Source organism: Cygnus atratus, chromosome 1 (genome assembly GCF_013377495.2).
Source record: "Cygnus atratus isolate AKBS03 ecotype Queensland, Australia chromosome 1, CAtr_DNAZoo_HiC_assembly, whole genome shotgun sequence".
NCBI lineage: Eukaryota > Metazoa > Chordata > Aves > Anseriformes > Anatidae > Cygnus > Cygnus atratus.
In genome coordinates, this window is record NC_066362.1 from 167,755,750 (window position 1) to 167,781,956 (window position 26,207).

Sequence of the window (26,207 nt, forward strand, 5' to 3'; positions counted from 1 at the left end):
TACATTCACACAGGAAGTAAGCAGAAATTTGATTTTTGTCAAACCAGTCAGACTGCATTAAACCAGAAATTCTAAATGTGTTCAGAATGTAAGTTTCTCTTTTATAACTTTCACTTTTTTTTTTTTTTTATTGTAGTACTTATTAAAACTCATTTTACAGTTACAGTATTATGTATTACTAGTTGCTTATCACTTTCAAAGAATTTGCTTTTAGCTATGTGGCTAAAAAGAACATGATGTGAACTGTAAAATTTAGAAGTGGTATAGGAATTCATCATACCTAACCAAAAGGTTTTGTAGACATCTACAATGGAGCCAATCATCCTCATCAGCTTGCCTTATGGTTAAATGAAGAAATACGTAGTTTTAAGATATCACTTGTCTTACTTATATTAGACATTTATGCTAGGACAGCATGATCAGTGCTCAGTAAGTGCCCATTTTACTCCACCACCTAGAAGGGAAACCTGGGGACTTTCTCAGATTCTGACTTCCTTATTGTTTATACCTTCGGTGAGGAAACTGAATCCTACCATAGCCAATTGAACATAAATGAAGGGTAGTGAGTAAAGGATCACTTAACTGATCAGCTTCCATGTAATACTTAGTCTGTAAATCACTTATTGAAACTATCTGGTAAATATTTTCTAAAGAGACGATGAATCAGAAAGAAACATGATTAATTTTGTGTATTTGCCTCATCTTCAACAATTTATTTTAGAAGTAGACAAAAAATTATAGTAGTGCCAAAAGACTTGCAGAAAAGTGTTACTCTTTGCTGAGTTTAAATCTCTCTCTCTTTTTTTTTTTATTATTATTAGCATTTTTATTTTTATACTGGCCAGCATTATACTTTTGTTAGTGGGTTTCACAAGAAATTATGTGTCTGTATGTACATTTTAATAGTGCTTGGGAATACTGGAAGAGACAGAGTAATGCAAATTTCTGGAATATTATTTTCTTCAGACTTTATTGATACTGAGTGGCAAGGAACAAAACAGCTGCAGATGTGGGATAGAATCAGAAAATAAATATTGAAGACATGAAAAAATACTTAAGAAAAGTTAGAATTAATATATATATATATATTTAAAAAGGACATATTAAAGCTATTGGGTTTCATGGTATTGCACATTGCATAGCTATTGGATAATTCAACAAGCCACTACACAACAACCCATCTCTTCAGGCTGAAAATTGTTCAGTTTACATACAATTGGATAAAATCTCAATAGTCCTTTGGACTAACTTGTGCGTATCCCACTTACCATATAGGTCTGAGATTCTGAGATAGGTAGGCTGAACAGCTTTCTGGGATTGTCAGACTCTTTTCATTGGTTGTAAGAGACAGTGAATATAAAAGTCAAACAAGAAGCTTATTAATTTAATAGCCAACAAACAGCTATGTTAAAAGACTTTACTTAATTATCTTAATTAATGGTGTCACACGCTCAGATGATCTACTGTACATCCATGAAATTAGGAGTTAATTTTATGTTGTGAAATCACCTGTAAGCCACTGAAACTTAATTGTCATTGGTTTCTTTTACTAAGCTGCAAGGGCATTGAAATGTTCCAGAGTAGATCAAATGGACAAAGCCACTTTAATAACTCTTACTCTAAAAGAATATGGCTTCAATAATGTATGATCCATGCAGCAAACTAGCAGAAACAAGATCTCTGATAAATGAGAACAGACAACTGGTAACAATGGACATGGAGAAGGCTGAGGTACTCAACAACTTCTTTGCCTCAGTCTTCACTGGCAATCAGGCTTCCTATGTCTCTTACTTCCCTGAAACTGCATATGAGGGCTGGGGGAGCAAAGCCCCTCCCACTGTAAGCAAAGAGCTGTCAGAGCTGTCAGAGGTCCTGACACAGCTTAACTACTAAAAGTCTATGGGGCCTGATGACATACATCCCAGGGTCCTGAGAGAACTGGCTGATGTAATCACCAAGTCACTCTCCATCATATTTGAAAAGCCCTGGCAGTCAGGTGAAGTCCCAGGTGACTGGGAAAACGGAAACATCACTCCCATTTTTGAAAAGGGTAGAAAGGAGGACCTTGGGAACTTCAGACCAGTGAGCCTCACCTCTGTGCCTGGGAAGATCATGGAACAGATCCTTCTGGAAGCAATGTTAAGGCACATTCAAGAAAAACATGTGATCTAAGACAGCTAGCGTAGCTTCACCAAGGGCAAATCATGTCTGTCCAATCTGGTGGCCTTCTATGATGGAGTGACTGCGTCAGTTGACAAGGAAACACTGACCAATGTCACCTACCCCGACTTCTGTAAGGCCTTTGTCATAGTCCTACCACGACATTGTGTAGCCATCATTATGTACTTGCAGCCCAGAAGGTCATCCGTATCCTGGGCTGCATCAAAAGAGGCATGGCCAGCAGGTCGAGGAAGTCATTGTCCCCCTCTTTTGAGGCCTCACTTGGAGTACTGCATCCAGGTCAGGGACCCCCAGAACAAGAAGACTGTTGATCTGTTAGAGTGGGTCTGGAGGAGGCCCATTAAACTGGCCAGAGGGCTGGAGCACTTCTATGAATAAAGGCTGAGAAAGCTGGGGATGATCAGCATGGAGAAGAGAAGGCAGCTCTAAGGAGACCTCATTGTGGCCTTGAACTAGACCCGTAAAAGAGATGGAGAGTGACTTTTTACATGGGCAGATAGTGACAGGACAAGGGGGAATGGCTTTAAATTAAGAGGGGGATTTAGCTTAGGTGTTAGGAGGAAATTCTTCACTCCGAGGGTGGTGAGGCACTGGAACAGGTTGCACCAAGAAGCTGTGGATGCCCTACCGCTGGAATTGTTCAACACCAGGTTAGATGAGGCCTTGAGCCACCTGATCTAGTGGGTGGCATCCCTGCCATGGGTTTTGGAACTGGATGATCTTTAAGTTCCCTTCCAGCCAAAGCGATTCTATGTCTCTGACGCTTAGTTAATAAATGCTCACTTGAATGTGTGCGTGACATGTAGAACATTTTCAAATGAAAAGAGAATATTACCTGTGTCTCAGAAAGTTGGCATGGACAGCACTGAAAACTGAAAAGCAGTGGTCTCATGGAAGCAGACAGCAAATTACTACCGATTTATATTTTTTAATCCAAATAATCATCTTCAAAACACATTCCATATACCAAAAAAATTGAAAACATATGTAAGAATCAAGCAAACGTTTCAATTCTCTGGTGCTATTATTACTATACTGTTGTTCCACACAACAGATATATGCTGTATTCATCACTTGAGCTTTCTATTTTGAAAACATTTATTAAGTTTATTTATTTTAAAGAAACTATAAGGATATTCAAAATGGATATCTCAATAAGGAACAAGATGTTGGCTTTAACATTTAAACAAAAGGAGAAACTATTTTACTATGAAAGTTTTAAGGACTTTCTTCATGTTATTTCCTTATGCTTCTTCTGTGCTGAATTAAATAAGTAAATTAAAAAAAAGAAAAGTGTGACAGGGTTAGTCTGTCTTTGAAGTGAGAGTCAAAAACTATTCTATGCATGTATTTCCTATACTGCTTTGAGTACTTCACATGAAAGTGATGTATGCTAAACATCTCAAATGTGAACTACATAATATTTGAAAAATATAGTCTCATTCGTATTTTAATGAAAGAAGTATCATTACAGTTATGATGCTCCATACCTCTATAGCCCGCTTTTTTTTTTTCTCTAATTAAACCATTTTAAGCAGAAAAAAAAAAAGATACATTTTAAAGTAAAATTGATTTTTTTCATAAAAAATAATGTTTTTTTCTAAGCTTATGGAGGAAAAAAAATTAGATTCTGATCTCTTTAGTCTCTGAAATAATTGATTTGTAAGTTCTTATTAATTCTTAGAGTATTGAACCTTTTTATGCTAACCTTTACTTTTGAAGCTCATTTGTACAGACTGTGTTAGCCTGTTATTCTTTTGCTGTTCAAATACAGAGCAATATTATTTGCATTTGGAAAAGCCAAGGACACAGGAAGGAAAGTTATTTCACTGAAATACATTTTTAAATTTAAAATAACAGTGCTATATTATATCAAAAATTTTCCTAGAACCTGAAAAGGATTGTATCAAGGATTATGGGCATCGTAATTCTGTCTGAAAAAACAACAACAACAACAACAACAACAAAAACACACTTTTAACTACTCAAGTTATAGCAATAAAAATCTTGCTGAATTTGTTTGGTTTTTATTGTTGTTGTTTACTTAGTCCAGTTGACAGGGGGTACAATCAGGTTTCATTATTACATTCTGAAGTGACAATACTGTTTCGTCCATAGGGAATGGATGGACTGAAGGGAAAATCTTACTCTCTACCAAGAACGTTACATGCTTGTTAATGCCAGCTTTCCTACAGTAATAGGATACAGTAGTTGCTACCCTTCAATCAGGAACACAAATGATACTTTTCTTAAGCAGTCTCTTAAAGCTAAAGTACAACTAGAACCATTAACAAAAGAGTTTGGTGGTTTTCTAGATAAAAGAAGGAGACACAGCAGAACTGTTCTACCAGAATTTCAATAAAACAGCAGATCTGGTGTTACATAGGAAATTATGTTACTGTTAACAACCCTGTTTCAGAGACTGGAAGAGAGCATGAACTCTTTCCACATCATCAGTAGAAGTGGCTGTTAAAACAACAGTTGACATGGGAACTTAAACTAGCTTAGAATTTTACAGTTTAAGCAAATCAGGAAAGGTTGGTGCAGATAATAGGAGAAGAGGTCAGAAGTTGTCATGATTTATTTGAATTGTTCTTTGGGGTCTGTCATAAGTAGTATGTAACTAGTATGCAGTATATAATATGCAAGATGAATATTCTGCAGTTTACAGGAGAAAATGCTGAAAACAGTACTCTTCTACAGAGTAAGATAGAAGAACCAAGGTGACCAAAGTACCAAGAAAATCTCAACTTTTCCAGTAGCTTTTTAAAAAGTCATCTATTTTTTCAACATTGCTTCTTCATTTTTTAAAATCAAGAAGTCAACATATATGCATATAAATATATATATATTTATTTAACAGCTTCAACCAAAGAAATACCAGTCTTTTCAGTAACTTAAAATGTAGTTGTCTCCTAGGCTATAGTAGCTATTTGTTAGTTTTCTATTTACAAGTTTCCAACATTTGAAGTATGCATTGTCTAAGAACATTGAAACGTTACACTAAATTTATTAATGTAATTTAATTTCAGAAAAAAAAAAAAAAAGTTATTTTAATGGAGAAAAAGTAAGTAACAATAAATTAAACTTTTCACACTTTCACCTGGAATATATCCCTAAAGAGACCCTATATCCTACAGATTTATGTTATTCCAAACATTTGTATGATACTACCATAAGGGAAAATTTTCCTATTATTGTCTTAGGAGTTTTTTAAAAATTACTCCTGAATTTTGACTTTTATGTTGGAAAATATCAGTGTTCTTTTTATGTAACTGCACCTTTCACAGCAAAAGGACCAGCCCTTAACTTTTATTCTCTTTAACGGATATCAATATATCTATGCCAGAAAAAAAAAAAAAAAAAGAAAAAGAAAAAACTCAGCTGTTATTAAAATAAGCAGACTGACTTGAAATGGTAGAACATCAGAGCAGTACACTGAGTTAAGTGTCAAATATAATGAATTTGCACACAGAGGGAAGCAGATCATTCACATGGGGACACTTTGAGGAACTAAGGAGAAGGGAATTCTGACCTTTATTGATCATCACATCTGCAAAGATGTGTTTTAGTGAACTTTATATTTCCACCCGCTGCTGTTATTTATATCAAATATCACAAACTATTATTGATTTATGATAGGTGACAAAAAAGTTATCATCTAATCTTAACTTTTAAAAATATAACTATTTTAAGTGCCTTTTCAAAGCAGCTTTTACTTTTCTTTTACTTGAGTTTTGTTGTTGTTGTTGTTCTTTTTGTTGTTGTTGTTGTTGTTTGTTTGTTTGCTTTTTCCCCTCCTGACGAACAGTGAAAGAGCACTGAGAAATGCTGCCGGACATTATTTCCCATTGACATATATCTGCCTTGTTCTTTTGACCGAGAAACAGCAATGCATTGCTATTGCTATTAATTATTTCTATTGCTATTATTTCTATTTCTTTTTTGTTTGTTTATTTCTGTTTTTGTAATTTTTTACAGACTCCATCTAAGTTTAGGCATTGTACAACAAGGAAAAGAGAAAGGAGATGCTAGGAACTGGAAGATACTTATGCAAAGCTATGGTATGTTAGCCTTGACTCAGATACCCACCCATCTCTTTGGCAAGCCAGATGGGCAAAAATAGGATGAGAAAGTTTGCAGGTAAAGATAAAGACAGGGAAATGACTTACCAATTGCCATCACAGGCAAACCATACTCACCTTGGAGAAAATGTATTTTATTTATTGCCAATAAAAATATATTTAGATAGTGAGGAACAAAGACAAATTTTAAAACAACATCTCTCCTCCCCCCTTTTCCAGGTTCAACTTCATTCCTTCACTCCTGATTCCTCTACCCTCACCCCCAGGCAGTGTAGGGAATGGGGGGATACATATGGTCAGTCCATAATAGTTCTTCTCTGCAACATTTCCCTTTTCACACATTTCCCGTGTTCCATCATGGGCTCTCTACAGGTCTCAGTCCTTCTGACAATATTCAGCTGCTACAGTGCAGGCTTTTCCACACGTCACAGTTGCTTCAGGAAATATCCACCTGCCCCACTATAGGATCCTCCACAGCGTGGATATTGTCTCCAGTGCCACGGAGCACCTCCTTGTTCTTTGACTTCTCTGTTGCCTCTGCTGCTTTTCTTGCTCTCCTTTTTGTCTCCTTGCTCAGCCTGTGTAACATTATTATTTTTTTTCCCTTCTTAAATACATTTTCCCCAAGGCACCACCGTCTTATCTGCTGGGTGTATTCACGCTCTGCTAAGATCGTTGGAGCCCTCTGGAATCAGCTCTGTCTGGCATGGGGCAGCCCTGGTCTTTTCTCACCAAGGCCACCCATGATGCATCCCCTCCACCCCTGCTGCTAACACCTTGACACCTGTACCCAATACAATTGGAATAACGATTTTTGCCTATCTCTGTGTTGAGTTAGGAGGCCAGGCTTCCTATCCAATGTTGTCTAAATGGAGTTTGGAAGCCAGCAAGGAAGCCATTTAAACTAGGCAAAGGTGAAAGGTGAAGGATGGGGATGGGATTCAAGAACCCAATTAGCAGGTCTTACCTGGGCAAATGATCAGCTGTAGCCAGGGCTGACTTTTTGATAGTGTATTTGAAAAAGGCTGGATTGAATATTTACAAAATACTGGAGCATTTGGGAGGTTGGTGCCGAAGCTCCACCTGTAGTTCTTATTTCATAATTTTGGTACCAAAAGAAGTAAACAAATGGTCAAACACTCGTGAGTTACTGACTGATAATTAACAAGCTGTAGAAAGAATTCGAAAGAATGACCTTTTAAAGTAGGAAAAAAATAATGTCTTTAACATTAGAGTTGTTTGAAAAGTGTCATCTTTCATTATCAATTCTTTTTCTTTCCTTTCTCCTATTTAGCTTTGTCATTAATATTTAAATGTATTCCATTTTCGTGTTTGTTTGAGAGGCAGTACAACATAAAAATATGAATTTGTGTTTGTGTCCTTTATGAGGTAATTTATAATCAATTGGCAATGTCAGATTTTGTGTGTTGCTTGATTGTACAGATAGAATGTTAAATGACTTACACAAAATATAAATTCTGTTTAACCATTCATAGAAATAGAGCATACTAAATGTTTTTTAAAGACTGCATATATATACACAGTTACTGTTTTGTCCCTTCACAACATACAAATTCACTTTTTGGATTTTAAGATAAATCACTATGTTTTTCTTTTTTGTTGTTGTTTGTTTGTTTTGTTTGTTTGTTTTGGTGACTGATGACATCTAGCTTAATTTAAAAAAAAAAAGTTTGTTATAATTTATATTCATTCAGTTATGTTCATTCAGTTCTACCTGTTTTACAATAATTTTATTAATTTAGTAATATATTTCCACAAACTGGATTATTTTCTTAGCAGTGTTTTTCCCTTTTAATTTTAAATGGGAAACACAGAGAGATGGCCAATACAGGTATTGGCCAACGTACAGGGGAATATTTTGTTTTCAGGTTCTTCAGTGAAAGAAAGCTGGAATTAATCTTGTGTTATTTAGATCAATATTGAGCCTATTCTAAGTAGCTGCTGCTTTTGTTTAATATGTCCCGTATGACTATTGTGCATTATTGCAAAGTGAGTATCAGAAAGGTTAGCTTGCTGAAGCTTCATTTTCAAGAAAATAGCAAAATCCAAACCAAATTAGCATGTGCACATGAAAGGTTCTCAAAAATTGTCTTGTGCTTAGTCACTCACATGGATATATTTTTTGTGTAATGACCTCAGAGAGTCATAGGTTAACAATTCTGCAAAGACCTTAATAGCAGTTCAGTGGTTGGCACAAGAGATTTAGCAATGTATTGCATTCATACAACCACCTACAAAACTTGATTGCGTGGCTGATTACAGCCGCCTCCAAGAGTTCTGCTTCTTTGCCTTTCATGAATCATATAGTAAACTATCTGTGGCATTTTCTCTTAGCAGAATCATTAAGGCTTATTATTAATTCAGTGCCCTGCTCTGATCTTTTGTATTTTTGTGCACAAGTTCATGTTTCCTATGTGGGAATGCCATACAGCTCAGTGAATGTGCAGTTCATTTCATTATATTCGTCTCACTTTTTCAATAAATATTTAACTTGGTGTTTTACCTCCAGCCTGAAAATTGGAATCTCTGCACAGTCCTGCTTATTTTCATGAGGCTAGGCTAGCCATAAAAAGGGGTAGAGTGGATACAATTTAAGTAAACATACGTGACTCAGGACAATGAAAAATTGTGAAAATTTACAGTAATTTTTTTTTTTTCTAGACTCCAAGGCAGAGTTGTTTGCAACTGAGATGCTTTTTAAAACCTAACAGATTGTTAGAGAACATGGCAGATGCTAAAGCCATTGCCATATTGCAAGGTGGGAACTTAAGGAGGCTGTTTTCTCTTGATATACTATGATCAGGGTCCCACCTGCTTAGGCCACATTTGTATTTTGCAGATCACCCATCATCCAGATCACTAATGAAGATGTTAAACAGGATTGGACCCAGTATTGATGCCTAGGATACTCTTCTTGTTACCAGCCTCCAACTAAACTTTGCACCACTGACCACTACCCTCAGGGTCCAGCCGTTCAGCCAGTTTTTGATCCATCTCACTGTCTGCTCATCCAGCCCATACTTCAACAGCTTCTTTATGAGGATCTTATGCAGGACACTGTCAAAAGCCTTACTGAAGTCCAGGAATAAAATACCTACTGCTCCCTGCTCATCCATCAGGCTCATGATTTCATTATAGAAGCTTATCAGGTTGGTCAGGCATGACTTCCCCTGGGTGAATCCATGCTGACTACTCCTGATGATTTTTTTTCATGTGCCTGGAAATGGTTTCTAGGGTTAGCTGTTCCATCACTTTCCCAGCGATTGAGGTGAGGCTGATCATTGTGTAGTTTCCCAGATCTTCCTTCTCACCCTTCTTGAGGATAGAAGTGACATTTGCTTTCCTCCAGTCTGCAGACACTTTTCCCAGTTGCCACAATTGAGCAAAGATTATTGAGAGTGGCCTTTCAATCACATCTGCCAGCTCCCTCAGCACTGGTGGCTGCATCCCATCAGAGCCCATGGACTTATGAAAGTCCAGTTTGCTTCAGAATTCCTAGGCCTTTCCCACCAAAAATACATCTTCCTTTCAGCCTTGTCCCTGGGATCTGGGTTTCCTGAAGGCCAGTCTTGCTGATAAAGACTAAGGCAAAGAAGGCATTTGTTACCTCAGCCTTTTCAGTCTCTTGTAGAAGCCCTTCTTGTTGTCCTTGATGTTCCCGACCAGACTTAATTCTATCTTCTTTTTTTTTTTTTTCTTTTCTTTTCATTTTTTATTTTTCCCTTTCCTAACTTGATTCCTGGCTGTCCAGACAATATCTCTGTATTCGTTCCAGCTCACCCATCCTTGCTTCCACCCTCTGTGGAAAATTTATGTGGCTCAATTAGAGTTGAAGCTGGCCAGTACTGTGGGGGGACAATAAAAAGGACTTTTTAAAATATGTTATCAGCAAGAGGAGGACCAGAGACAGCATTAATCTATTACTTGATGAGGAAGGTCACCTCACAAATAGAGACAAAGCAGAGACATTTAATGCCTTCTTCGCCTCTGTCTTTAACACTGATGGTGGGCACTGTGACACCCAGAGCATTGAGCTGGAGGACCAGGACTGCAGGAACAGTAAACTCCCAGCCAAACCTGAACTTGCGGAGGATTTGCTGCTCCAACTGGATGCATATAACTCTATGGGGCCTGATGGGATTCATCCCAGGGTACTGAAAGAGCTGGCTTATATCATCGTGAGACCTCTTTCAAATATTTTTCAGTGCTCTCGGGAATCTGGAGAGGTCCTAGTCATCTGGAAGCTGGGAAATGTTCCAATTTTAAAGAAGGCCAATAAAGAAAATCCTTGTGATAACAGGCCTGTCAGTCTCACTTCAGTGCCTGTTAAAATTATGGAAAGGATTATTCTGGGAGTTACTGAAAAACACCTGAAATGTAATGCAGTCATTGGTCAGAGCCAATAGAGGTTCACAAAGGGAAAGTCCTGTTTAACAAACTTAATTCCCTTTTATGACAAGGTTACCCATCTAGTTGACCAAGGGAAGCCAGCTAATGTAATCATTCTGGATTTCAGGAAAAGTTTTGACACTGTTTCTCACAGTATCCTTATGAACAAAATGTCCAGCATACAGCTAAACAAATACGTAATAGAGTGAGTGAACAGTTGGCTGATGGGTGAGGCTTAAAAGGTTATAGTAAATGGCGTTAGAGCAGGCTGGTGGCCAGTCTCTAGTGGGGTTCCTCAGGCTTTGATTTTATGGTCTGTTCTCTTAATGTTTTCATAAATGACATGGATGCAGGGCTCAAATGTATACTGAGTAAGTTTGTGTATGACACTAAATTAGGAGGAGCTGTTGACTCCCTGTAGGGCAGAGAGGCCTTGCAGAGAGATTTTGACAGGCTAGAGGACTAGGCAATCACCGACCACATGAAATTCTCCCCAGGGAATTGGTCATGGCTCCAAATCTGATGATGTTCAAGTGTTTGAACAACACTCTCAGAAACATGATTTGATTTTTGGGTGCTCCTGTGTGGATCCAAAAGTTGTACTCGATTCTTATAGATCTATTCCAACACAGGATATCCTATGATTCTGTGATTCTATGTATGGCTCCTCTTCAACACTGAGGGCAGTGAACCTATTTTGTAGTTGCAAGTCTTCATGTGGGATAAGAACCTTCCTCTCATTACTAGAGGTCACCACTTTCCACCCTTCCCCTTCTCCAGATGTTATACTTATCTCAATGGTGGGAATGGTCACTGCCATCTTTTCACCAGCGGTCAGGATCAGAGGCTCTGCAAGTCAATATGTAGCAGATAAGAGCCTATGTCCCATTCATATTCTTTGATACAGCACAACATATTCTTTGATACAGCACAACCTGTTCTCATAAACCTTCCACTTGAAAGTACAGCTCTTGTAAGGTGGCACACCTTCCGCACAGTGGTGGTCCATCTCTCCTGACCTCAGAGAGGGGCCCCAGGCATTCTCTACAGCCAGGGACCTGGAGGGCTGCATCTTCTGTCTGAAGTTCTGCCTGTGTCAAAGCCTCCAATCTAGCAGGGATAGCTGTTCCAACACCTTCTGGTCTGTGGTACATCCAAGAATGTACCAAAGACATCCTTAATGCTAATACAGGACAGGAGAAGTCAGTCTGCTCACACTGCCTAGCTGAAGTTTTCTTAATGTAACATATGTACCAATTTAGACAGAGGGAGGCAGTGTGAAATATAAAGATTCATAGCCAGTTTTTAAGTTGCTCAGCTTTCACACTTGCAAGCGCAGACTTTTCTGAAGCATTCAGCCATCACTGTCTTATATGTAATGGTCAAAACTGCAAAATATATTAGCTTCCCACATTCTGTATTATTCTGAAAGTTGTTTTTAATTATCATCTTCAATGGGAGATGAAGTATGTCTCGAAGATTACTTAATGCCTTTTTGTTGAAACCTGATGAAGGCCTTGTTCACTGCAGCCAGAAAAGTCTTGAGATACTCCCCTGACTAAATGGAGAAATTTACTGGAATTATACTGAACCATGAAAATTATCAGTGCATTGCATTTGTATGACTGTCATATGTGGATGTTATATTCATGTATGTATATATAAATGTGTATGCACACACTTTCTTATTTCCACATTTATATACATCAGGAAGGACATAAACATTTAAATCTTATTGAAATTGAAGAAAGCTAGACATCTAATTTGATATTCACCTAAGTATCTTTATGGACCACGGCCCTTACAGCTGCTATCAAATACCTACTATATTTAGTAGAACAAAATCCCATGCCATCTTCACTGTTAACTATTTTTTTTTTCTAATTTGAAAGTTGATCAACTTCTTAATAAATGGTATTGGGATAAAATTAATTTTCTTTTGAATCGGTAGATCAGGTTCAGCTGAGTCTTTCATTACTGATTGAATTCAGTGAATTGAGAAGGATTTGTTCATTGTGAAGGTCACAGACTAAATGATCTAAGACTTCTTTCAGGTCATCCATATAACTGCAATGCACTGATAATTTTCATACTTGAGTAAAGACTGAGGAACTGGCTCAATTTTATAAATAAGTATTAATATGCTGTAATTGTGATTGTTAGAGCTGAAGTAACACTTCAAAATTTCATACCAAGCTAAGAAAATGTCTGCAAATTTTATTTCCCATCAGTTTTTTTGTTGTTTGTTTGTTTTTCATGTTTGTGTGTGTGTTTTTTAGGCTTTTTGTTTGTTTGTTTGAAGATTTCTTTGCTCTTGTATGTTATTGATGATTCAGTTATTCTTTTACAAATCCATTTGAACTAAGAAAAGTATTGTACTTGGTACACATAATTGCAGGCATGTAAAGAGAAAATATGTTTCATACTTCATGGTTTCTGACCAAAATATTCTCACTGACTACAAACAATTACTTTTAAATCAATATTTTATAAATTACTTGAATATTTTACCTGATACCGAAATACAGCAGTGCTTTTCCTTATCAAAAAAATCATGCTTCTCACATCTGTTTCCATAACCAATCTTACATTACCCACCCTCTAAGAATTAAAACAAACTATGACTTAGGATGATATTAATTTTAATGATATTAAGTATTTTACAAATAAAAGTAGTTTTACAAAACCCTTTTGCAATGAGGAGAAAGACAAATACATTTCAGACTAACACAACTTTTCAGCCTTAGAATATTTTTGTAGAAATATTTAAAATCTTGTGTCTGTTCCTACTATATTTTACTCTGAATGTACTGACCTATAAGTGAATTTCTATCTTAATTTAAGTCCTGTAGATATTATTTCAGTCTCCTTTATGACAGTTTTGAAACTGCTGGTACTTCATGTTTGCTGTTTATTAATACCTGCTTTTGATCAAACTCTTTTCTCTTTATTATTAACTATAGTTATTAATTAATATTACTATTATTCTGCCTCCCTTTATAGGGAAAAAGGAACACTTGTTGAAAATATTCTTCCTTAGCAGCAGAAGCTAAAAAAAATGCAGATATTTTATAATATTTTAGTCAGGAAATTGGACAATAAATCAATGAAGACACAGAGAAAAATGGAACAGTATTTTGGCCTAAAAAGATTGAACTGACATAGCAGATGAATATTATAATCATTAACTCCATCTAGCACATTCTGTGAATGCAAAAACATTTTCTTTTTTAATGACAGTTTCACTGTATTCATTTATTTTAAATAAATAAGACAGCAAATAAGGGACCTTAAACTCATACTATACTAAATTATTAATTTACATACTACTTTTCTTTAACTCTCTTATAGTCTAATACAGCCAAGAATGTTATTAACTGGTGGATTTTGCATTCAGTCACTGGTCTTGCAAAGATAATGTAGCCCATATGTTAACTTTGATTAAAATAAAATTTATTTGAAACAGGTTATTCCTTTTAGCAAAGTATACTTTGTAGTGTAGGAAGTAAAGCTTTGCTGTTATGATATTATCCATGCAAAGGTATTTTTCTCATAGTCTTTTCTAATATCGGTAGTTAATATTTCTGTAATTGCTGGCCCTTATTATATGACTTATCTTCATTTTATTTTTTGTCAAACTGTATGTATTCTTAATTTATCCCACTACTGCAAAACCAAACAAATAAAATACTGTTACCAAATACATAAAATACCTTTTCAAATTTACAGATAAAAATAAGCCTTCATTACTGCTTTCCATTCAGAAAATTGTTATTTTCAACTTTTGACAATGTACTATTGTTCAATGGCATAATCAAGGCCGTGTGGATAGAGAGCTTTCCTCTACACAGTCTCCTTCCTAGGTCAGGTGTGGACTGATTGAGCAATACAGTAGTCCAGCACTGATAAAAATTACTACCTTCCCCTTGCTTCCACCAGGCAGATACCCTCTGTGACAAGTAATTTTTGGTTGCTCTTTCGGGCATACTGAAAGGGCAGAAGAAGGTGAAAGGGGGCTTAAGCAAAAGACTGGATATGGTCTTTGATATTCTCAGTGAAAGAATTTTGAAAGGCAAAACCTCATTAAGAAATGCAACAAAAGCATTCAACTGTTTTCACAAGCCGTAATATCTTACATCAAAGACACTCTGTTCTTTTGAGGCTGGCTTGTCAAACAGAATTTAGAAATGGCTTTACCGATTAGTTATCAAAGTTTTGTAATGACAGCACTGAGATAAATGTTTTTGATCCAACTAGTCATGATTTATCCTATCTCCTGTTTCAAAACCTTCACTTCTAGCCATTTTTATACATACATATATATGTGTGTTTGTGTTTAAGAATCTCTGTCCATCTTAGTACAAAAAGAAGTGACCAAATCCTGGAAAAAACAAATTTCAAGCTCAGAGGAGACTGAATTTGTTCTAAATTCATATCTACTCCCAGTCTAAATAAGCTGAAATTTAGACCATTGGAGAATAGAGATCTGTTTGTAAGGCAAAACTTTCATTGTGATCAGTGGACATAAAAATACTCAGTATTGAATGCTCATTTTCACTTGTTGATTTTCCCCTGTAAACAGTGATAACTATAAAATAAATTCAAACCATTTTAATGAAATGCATCTCTGTGGATGGATGTACAGTTCAGTAAAAAGAATATTCCCACCTCAGAAATGAATGAAGATAATCCTACTATGTGATTGTGACTATGCTTATATCTTAAGCTTCCTTTTTAATCATGCAGTGTTGAAAATAAAAGTCTTAAACTACTGTAGGTACTCAAAAGCTATTAGAAGTTATGGCATCTACAAGAAGTCTACAGATGCCAATAATGAAACAGAAAAAATTGTGCTCTGTGTTGGTTGCAAACTTAGACCTTTTGTGGTAGTATCCTAGTGTTAGAGTATAGTAAAAGAACAGACAGAAGTAATACACAGAATTTAGGTAAAGTAAGGTACTAAGATAACATTTTAAATTTCCAATGTGAAATTGTTAAAAAAAAAAAAAAAAAAAAAAAAAAAGAGGAACTTTCATAGAGTATCAGGAGTTGGAAGGGACCCATAAGAATCATCATGTCCAACTCCTGTGTTGTCAAAGGACCACTCAAAAAATCAGACCACATGTCTGAGAGTGTTGTCCAAATGCTTCTTGAACTCCAGCAGGCTTGGTGCTGTGACCACTTCCCTGGGGAACCTGTTCCATTGCCCAACCACCCTCTCAGTGAACAACATTTTCCAGATGTCCAGCCTGAAACACCTCTGTCGCAACTTCAAGACATTTCTTTATTTGCTAAATTCATACTCAATGGATTGTCTTTCATCTCTGAATTCTGAACATATTTGCACATGAAAATGAAAGTCTACTTACAAGTCTTTTCAACAAATCACCCAAATCAGATGTGGTACCGGGTAAATGAAGAAACACAATGTAATACAGCTAAGAGGCTGTAGCCCTTGCAATTGTAGGGATGATATCTAATCTCAGTAATGCCAGGCTTTCAGACTTTTTTAGCAAAAGGCATTATAATTTTCCCTGCAGATTTTTTTACTCTAAACTCTTACCAAGAAGGATAAGGACAAAAATAAAAAATAAAAATAAAAAAAAATTTAAAAAGATTCACTAGAAGTCATCTAACAAAACAGGACCCTGAGCACTAAAACAAAGAAATAAGACTTCTAAATGTCTTTGAATAAAAGTATCCTAAAAGCTTAGTGCAGTATCCTGAATAATATCCAGCATTGTTTGCAAAGTTGTTCTGCAGTCATTTTGTGTTAAAGGGAGTGATGATGGCTTAGGGAATTCAGCAGAAGAATGGAAATAATTTCTGGCTGAGGTGTTCAGGCTCAGCCACAACCAGAGTTTTAAAACAATTATTCAATTTTTCAGCTTATATTTGTCTGAACTAGAACTTTGTGAAATAAAACTTTATTGTTAATCTTATGAACTATTACTTGCTTGGGTATAAACACAATCAAAACCTAAACTGATTGTCACAAGTAATTTTAGTCTGCATCCACAGACACTTTAACTTCTTCTCTCTTATAGTGGAGCCATGGCTTCTCCTGGCAACTTTTGGCACAAGTATGTCTGTCAGGCAGTACCAAAATATTACATGGCTTCAGTGACATATTTAGTGATAGTATTCTACTTTCTTTATTCATCAGCATCCATGCCAGGGAAACGGAATGGTGAATGCACATTTAAGTAGCTCTGAATTCATGGACCGTTTCGGACAGTAAAAGCTTTCAAATGAATAATTGCTTCACACAGGCTGCTTTTGCATCCTAAATTGCTCAATGCCTGAACTTTAAAATAGCTTGATTGTCTATTAGTTAATCTCCAGGCACTGTAGAAAAGGCAACAGACTGCAAAAGGATTCATATAAGAAATGAATGCAGCATGGTAACATTGGGAAAGAGCAATCAGGACTGCTTTCTCCTGGGAACCATTACAAAAGGAGGAAGGAAACAAGTTTCTTGCCTGCAGGTAGTTGCCAAACACAAAAGAATTGTGTTTTTTTTGTTTGTTTGTTTGTTTGCTTGTTTGTTTGCTTGTTTTTACACCACATTTTTGCTATTTCAAATTTAAAATATTTTCAGAAGTTTTCCAGGACTTCCCTACAGAACTCAATCCTCATAATATATTCTGATGAAGAAAATCAGCATCCACTGCCTGGGGGTGTCATAGAATCATAGAATATCCCGAGTTGGAAGGGACCCATAAGGATCATCGAGTCCAACTCCTGGCACCACACAGGTCTACCCAAAAATTCAGACCATATGACTGTCCAAACACTTGTTGAACTCCGACGCCTGCCCCTCCACTCCCCCTCATGAGGAAGCAGTAGACTGAGATGAGGTCTCATTACCTTACTTGCTGAGTAGCCATGCTAATGGTAGTGTAGGCAAGACTTATCATTTTATCCAAGATCTTTGAAAACTTGGAGACAAGTTAGTACTTTTTAAAAATCCATATTTAAAACATAGTGAGATATTCTTTTCTGCACTGCACTGAATATTTGATCTTTCCTATATTGCAAGTGTAAAATTCATTCCAGACATGAGACTCCCATTGAGAGTTCTGTATGTGGAATAGGATGAATACTAGATCAAAGACTGCGTACATTTTTTTCTTCTGGCTTGTAATTTAGCATACAAAGCTTCAGAATGGCTTTTTTTTTTTTTTTTTAGGAATGTAGAACTAAAAGCTTTTGATTCTATTCAGTATTAAAGAATTATGCAAGATGAAATATTAAAATGCAGACAGCAGTTGTCAGACTCCCACAACTTTGATGCATGATAAAAACACAGAGAAACAATCATAAATGGATTATAACTTTCTTGTTTGTCTGGATTACCAATTAGAAGTTAGCACTTGCACTTCCACCTCACAGATGATAACCAGTTAAGTGGCAACCCTGTTTACATGATTTATAAATCTATTGAGACAAATCTGTGTGTCACTGGCACTTTTGGCATTATCTGCTGCAACCAAAGAATGAAGATACCCATTCCCAGAGAGAAAATATGTTCATTGCCATTGAGCTGGGCAAAGTAGGAAAGTATTTCTACGAAGTAGAAAGTGGATTTGGTAAAAAATATTAAAATCCTCTATGTTTGCTTATCATATGAAATTCATATGTTTTTGAGAAACTATATTTTGTTTTTCTCCCCTGTTTGCTAAAGTCAGATTAAAACAAAACAAAATGAAATAAAACAAAACCAAACCAACTGACCAAACAAAAATATACTTCTTGTCTTTATTACTACAGTTCTGAGATGTTGTTTTATTAACACTTTATTGTGTGGATTTTCTTAGGTTATATTCAGTTGGAGGTCGGGATGGAAGTTCATGTTTGAGTTCAATGGAATATTATGACCCTCACACAAATAAATGGAATATGTGTGCTCCAATGTGTAAGAGAAGAGGAGGTGTAGGAGTGGCTACATGTGATGGCTTTCTTTATGCAGTTGGAGGTCATGATGCTCCTGCTTCTAACCACTGCTCCCGACTGCTGGACTATGTAGAAAGGTATCCACTATATGAATTTTATGAAGATAATGCCTGGAAGCATCATTTTCTTACTTAAATGATGGCAAAGTTCAGCAGATGTGGTATTTTGTTGTTGTTGCTTTTGGTTTTGTTTGTTTGTTTGTTTATTTGCTTTCCCCCAGCAAATGCTAACTTCCTCTTCACTGGAAAAGTTCCACAGAGGCTTGCAGAAGATAATTGCTTTGTAGATGATTTTATTTCCCTTTTTTTCACAATACTATTAAATATTACATTGGACACACAATTTCACTCTTTTGATGTCTCCTTTAAGAAATCTTTGTTTCTAAGGCAAAACATTACACATTGCAGAATCATAAATTAAACTTTGCAGAAATAAAATTTCAGGCCTGAAATAATTTTCTAACGTGTTTTTGTAACTCTAATGTAGCAATAAGATTTATTTAATTTTATTTAATTTTATTTCAATAAAAATTGAACTGCTGAAGTGATGGATATTTACAGTACATGACAGTGTTACTTTTAACACTACTACTACTTCCCTGATATGTTGATATAAGCCTTACACGCTGTATTTACAGTACCCTGAATTTCACAAGTGGATATTCCACAAATTCAAGAATATCTGTTAGGGCAGTAGGGCACTGTTGGCATGCCTATAGCATTAATTTTGAAGGTACTCCTCAAATGTTTCATGAAGGGATCACTTTTTTCTATTTCAGCTTTTGCATGCTTTAAAGTAGAATAATGAAAAATACTTTCAAATACATGCAAGTCGCAAAGTTTAGAGCATATATATTTGAGTACTTGGTTGATCTAAACACAGAAGTCAAGATAGGCATTGGCACTGACAGACACTAATTTATTTATTAATTTATTTTCATCTGAAGTCTTTCAACATTTATTTAATGTTAGTTATGGCTTCTGTTGAATCTGATTAGAATTTACTAGTTACCCAACAACTAATCCAAAAATTCTAAGTTAAAACTTACTCTGTAAGTTAACCATATGCTCAGTCTTAGTTGTTCCCATGTCTACTACAAAATACTTTACTTCTACTCATCTCCAGGAGATGAAAGTTCATCAGAGAAATCCTAGATTCCCTTTATCTTTATCCTGGTGGCTTTATATCTGTAAGGAAAATTACCCAGAATTTTAATAAAGTAAATTTATATTAATTTTAGAATTATAGAACCGTAGCAGATCCTGAGCTGGAAGGGACCCACGAGGATCATCAAATCTAATTCCTAATGACTGCTAGTGACAATATTTATAAATATGAAATCTTTCCAAGTCTTTCTGCTTGATGGTACTTACATGGAAGGTTATCTATCAATCTATCTATCTATCTATCTATCATCTATCTATCTATCTATTTAATTGATTTTTGGGTCTCTGAGAAGAAAATCCTTCTGATGTTGAAGATAACACCCATCCCATTACATTTGTCTTCCTCAGAGGGTATGATAACAACCAATTAAATACATATGCTTAGTTATTTTATATTCTGATATCTGAATGACATTATACTGTGTCCTTTGCCTAGGTTTTATTGCACTGATAACAAAAAATATGGGTAATGTACTTCATGGGCAGTTAGCTTCCAGAGTAAAAGTTAGGACTCACAGATCAGAACTTGTAAGGCTAGTAGTTTGCATAGAGTACCTATTAGAGTGAATTAAGTGAAGTACTCCACTATAACATGAACAATGTCTTATGACCCTCCCAATGATTGACAGACATATAAGGTGGCTTGGATGTAATTTGATATGTCTACTTTTACATTCAAAAATAATCCATCATCTTCCAAAAATAAAAACTCTTTAACAAATCAAAGACTAATAAGTGTTGATGAGATCTATTATATTATTTCATATATCCCTGAAAGTTTTACTTTCTGTAAATATTTAGGGCATCAATCTTTTTAACTATGTCTCTTCTTCTTCAGGAACAAGTCTTTTCTTGAGACATTTTGCCAGGATGTACATTATTCAAATTTTTTATTTTTTTCTTTCCTGAAAGACTGTTAAAGAGACATAATAAATATATTTTTAATGTATTTTTGAGATTACTTAAATCTAGTGAGAGCAGATATGTGTTTTCTGAATGCTGCTGTTAAATCCTGCTCAACAGTAATTTAGATTCTCAATTTAAACACTTAAGTTTATGCAATTCTGAGGATTTCCTGTGGCTCTGAGTACTTAAAAGTAAAACAATAGGTATATTTGTCTGCTTTTCACAAGTTGGGAAAGTACAATGTTGTGTTATTTTTTAAAGGTACAATCAATAATCCCTCTTTAAGAATTATACAATTTTGGAAATATTTTGGCAGATGTTTTGGCAGTGAAGCAACACTTGGAAAAGAATGCTACTTGCTCCAAATGTGACAGCTATTGAAAAAGTGATTTATAGCTTTTCCCCTTCCCACTTTGATTTCAAATTATATTTTTTTTCCACATTCAGGAACTTTATTGTAAACCTTTGCACCATAGGGCATACCTAGTTATTATAAAGATTAAATGTACAGTTGTTTTTAACAGAAGAAAGGATATAAGAAAATTCAGACATTTTCCTGTCAATTAAAAAAAAAGTCATATTCTTTTGAAATTCTGTCTTGTTAATAGAATTAAGTTTCAAGCTTTCTATTTAGCTCTTGGTTACTTTTTTATTAAAAAAGAAAACAAATAGGACAAAAATGTCAATTATATTTAGATATCCTGCTGTTACAGTTCCTCACCTTGGCCCTCGTAATTTAAAAACAGTATATCAAACAGTACATTAAAATTTATTGCCTTTAGGGAAGTGTAGATACAATACACACTGGAAAAGAAGGTTGAGAAACTCTTTCAGCTAGAGGCATACAATGCTTTTGTTGAAAAAGTCACACAGTCTTTGAAAAAAAATCCATTCAAAATTAACAGTATTTTGTCTTGTTACATATGCATATGAATCTTGTTACATATACACATATTCAAACATTGTTTTAAAGTATTTTCCTCTCAAGTTTTAAAAGACATCACATGTATATATTTAAGTCAAAACTTCTCAGAGAAAGACAGCAAAATGAAAGAATGTGAATAAATAACATAAAGAAAAGGAATAAAAAGGAAGCAAAGTGAAAAACGCCATTAATTTAAAGATATTTTAGACATAAGAAGTTGACCACAACATTTTACCATCTTATTTTCTGAGAAGATCCAATAAAGCCAGAAAGATTAACAGCCAATAGCTGAGCAGAGTCTTTTCCCTAATGTGTGTTTAACTGTAAAGAACAGTTTAATAAAGATTAAAGTAAAGGTAATTAATTCTTTTGTTGTTCTATTGGAAGGTTATGCTTATGAAGCAAATGAGGTCACAAGAAAAGCACTAAACATCACTGCTGCAATATTTACGTCAAAAAATGTTCATAAATTTCCATTGTTCAAATAATCTCTAACGAGACCTCTAACAGTATTCATACAGCTTGCTTATGAAAATATAAATGACTGAAATAGTTACAGATGCTGCTAAATTCAACCTCTGTAGTAAAAGCCTTTTTTTTTTTTTTCTTTTGGTAGAGCATCTATATATAAAAGTTACTGTAGGATTAATAACTTCTAATTAAGAAAGTATAGACTACAAGAAAATATACTGAAAGAACTGGGCACCCCCAAAACATGAACTTATACCTAATACTGCCTCTTAAAGTACTACAAGAAAAAATTTTGGTACATAATTTTATATAACAATAATAATAGTCAGTAGTCAGAACACTTGTAAATAAGATATTTAGCCATTACAGAATTCCTTTATAATTATTTTAGATTGTCATGTCCAAAGTGTCATCTACTTTACACCTAAGAAAGTGACACAAGTGTGTTAAAGACATTTCATCCTTAAACTGTTTATTTTTGCCACTGTGTGTAAAGTGTTTCTACTACATAGTTGCTACATAGTATAGATGCTTAAGGACTGGTAAAATTAATTCTATCATACTGTGATATAATTTGGTATTTTGGTAATATCAGTAATCTAAAAATGAGGTATCTAATTTAACTTAATACTCCAGGCATCCTTAGTAACCAAATGATTCATTTCTGTTTTACAGTAGATGTTTAAAATATATACAATGAAATGGCCTCTGGAATTAACTAATTTTACATTGCTAATGAATATATAAATTAAGGTTATTATCTAACAGCATAGGCTAAATATTTAATTTTTGAATAGCTATCATTATGTAAGAGGAATTCTGCCCTCATATTTAAAAATTCTGTGATGATTAATATCTTGAAAACTGTACTACTTTGTTAACTTGAACTGGGAGGAAAATCTAACTATAATGCAGTTAAAAATATCCCCTGAATTTCTGGGGAGGTTTTCTGGCTATGAACATTGCATAGTAACATTTTAGAAAATAAAATATAGTAGAATATAATTTTATCAGGAATATTTTAATATACTACAAAAATATTCTTATTTATTTGAAATATATACATAAATATATGCATACATTCAGATATTGTTCTTATATACTTGTCATCTATTTTATGACACTTTAAGCCATAAAAAGCTTGGTTGTGGTTTTTTGTTTGCTTGTTTTTCCAAGATGGTTAACAAAATCAAAATTTATAAGCAACATTAAAATACTTGAACTGGGAACAAAATAAATCTGTATCTTTTCTTTCTGCTTTTATTTCTGCTATTTTGGATTGGATGCTCATGGATTATTTATTTATAATGTATTTATTCAGAAAAGTGCTTTATTTCATGCAAAGATCAGCATGAGTGGACACTTAGCTTCCCACTAAACATTCAATTTCCTTTCTCTTTCATTAGATATGATCCAAAAACTGATACATGGACAATGGTGGCTCCACTGAGTATGCCTCGAGATGCTGTTGGTGTCTGTCTACTTGGTGACAAATTATATGCAGTAGGTGGATATGATGGTCAAACATACCTGAACACTATGGAAGCCTATGACCCTCAAACCAATGAATGGACACAGGTAATTGTAAAGTCTGTATTTTTAATTCTGTAACACATTTTGATATGTTTGGAAAAACATTGCTTTTATGAAAACAACAACAAAAAAAAGGTATCTGAGATTGCCATGGCTGTAAAATTAGTCCTAGTTTTTTATCATTTGATTTAATTTGATGTTAGGAGTTTCCTCACGCAAATAGAAACCAAACCAAACCAACCAAACAAACAAACAAAAAAACCCAACAACATAGAATTAAGAAACTAGCAGAAGACAGAATAAACAGTTGTTAGAAATATCATCTTTTACCTTCCAGACAAAAATCTTGTTCTCATCAATTTCTGTTCTAATTATCTCTTTGTAGTTCTTCATATAGAAGAAATGTTCTAAAAATTGTCAACACGGAATTTTAATTGTTGACCAGCATATTCTGAAGATTTTTCATATGAAACAGTTTATTTATTTTAAGTATGGAGCCAAGTTTTCATTTCATTCTTTAATTCCATTTCCTTCTTTTTGATGAATATTGTGAAATAAGCTATATGGAAGCTCCTAATGGTGGACTATAAAAGAATAGAAGTATTGTTATTGTGCAAGGTGGGGATTGGTGATTCGATTATAGAGAAAATGTACTTAATTATCATAGAATCATACAATCGTGGAACTGTAGAATCATAGAATCATTAAGGTTGGAAGAGACCTCTCAAGATCGTGTGGCCCAACCATCACCCTATACCAGTAGTTATCTCACAGTAGTACTTGAAATGATTTAGAGTCATAGCAAATCCTTCAGAGGAAACAAAGGTTGCTTTCAGTGCTTTCTTTTATTAATTCTGTTTTAAGACTTTCTAGAAATATAATTCATTTCACCAATGTAGATGCTTACATCTGAATTAGTGACCCAAAGATCCTTTTAAAGGTAGTGAAGAAAATTACATACTTTGAAAATATATCATCCTAAAATAAGTAGTTAAAACAGGCCAGATATCCAAAAAATGTCTGCTTCTTTTTGTGACTGCAAAGGGAGTCTTCTGTTCTCAAGCTTAAATTTAGATATGTAAGGTGTAAAAATGAATGCAGAAGACCATCACCTTCTTATCTATTGTTATTTGAGTGGCAAATGAGCATTTCTATGACATTGTTTAGGATAACATTTGAAAAATTTATTTTCCAAATACCACCATTCCACATAAAAACATAAGTTGGACACTTGAACAGATACTTCAGCAGCATGTAACACCTCTGCTTTAGAGTAGTATTACTTACAGTGTACTATTATTATTAAATAGCATAGATGCTGACTCTACTGCGTGAGCTTCAACAAGTAAAGAGGTCCAGCCTCTTACAACTACTAACTACTTGTGATGTCTTGAAATAGTGTTTGAAGCTGACAAACTTATCTTAAAGGAAACTTGACACTGTTTAGTAATACTGGAACCATACAGTTTTGTTATTGTTAGCTTTGGCCTTGACTCAGGGACTGAAATGGAGATATCAACCACAGTCTACAGAACTTGGAAACCCCTGGCATATCAAGAAATTGAGAAAGGGAATGAATGCTCTAAAATCACTTTTTTTTTTTTTTCCCCCTGTTCTTACATTTTCAAATGAAAGATGTAACGTGATTAAGTAATTTTAAAAGTACAGCATTAAGATACTGTGGGTTGTATTTAATCCCACTAGTTTGGAACATTTTAGACTAATGTTAACACAACTCTCTTGCATGACATCCCTATTCAGTTAATTCTATTTATTTGTTCATTTATTTATTTTCCGCAGATGGCTTCCCTAAATATTGGAAGAGCTGGTGCCTGTGTTGTAGTCATCAAGCAACCATGACTTTGTGAGCACTGCTTAGGATTTTACTAACTGTGAAATGATTATTTTTCTATCAGACAACAAGAATAATAACTTCACGAGAACAAGGATTTACACAGTGAATGCTCTGTTGATCACAGGCATGAAGAAGTTTGAAAGTGAGAAAGATTAAGGATTTATGCCCTATAAAATCATAATAGCTATTTATATTCTGAGAAGAAGAAAAATAAATCAGACTGTCGGAGGTGTAAATATGTAAGCATGCAGTAGTAAGTTCTGTACTGTTCTCACAAATGTGTCCTGGAGAACTGGATAAACAATAGCATCAAGGGACAGCTCTAGACAAGAAGCAGGAGGAAATACATGGACAGTTTTCATGGCTGAAAGAGTTTTAACAGCAGAAACATCAAAGTACATTTAATCACTTTTAAACTGTGTTTTTGAAAGAGAAAAGTAGATAATATAACATTTTTCTGTTCATGTCTTTTCTTCAAGTGTCTTACAGCCCTCTCATCTACACAGTTACTTAAGGGAAGAGAATTAGTTCTTACTGAAGAGATAAAAAGTCTAGATATTCAACATTCATTCATAATGATTAAGCTGTTGCTCTACAGTAGGAAGAAAAAAAAACAAAACACCTCCAAGATGATTTTTTTTTTAAAGTTCAGATTGTACCTCTTTGCATCTTACAAGTGAGTCTACTGAAGGGGAAGCCTGAGTGTTTAATCTAATTAC

At 34.8% G+C, this 26,207-nt stretch overlaps 1 protein-coding gene across 2 annotated transcripts in view; it reads left to right on the top strand.

Annotated features, from left to right (window-relative positions):
- Positions 1 to 25,493, top strand: part of KLHL1 (kelch like family member 1) — a 239,145-nt gene extending 213,652 nt beyond the window's left edge. For both annotated transcript variants that reach the window (XM_035561284.1, XM_035561285.1), the window contains 3 exons: positions 18,497 to 18,709; positions 23,507 to 23,678; positions 25,434 to 25,493. In XM_035561284.1, coding sequence (XP_035417177.1) covers positions 18,497 to 18,709; positions 23,507 to 23,678; positions 25,434 to 25,493 — 445 coding nt within the window. The remainder of the gene's footprint in view (positions 1 to 18,496; positions 18,710 to 23,506; positions 23,679 to 25,433) is intronic.
- Positions 25,494 to 26,207: the final 714 nt, after the last annotated feature.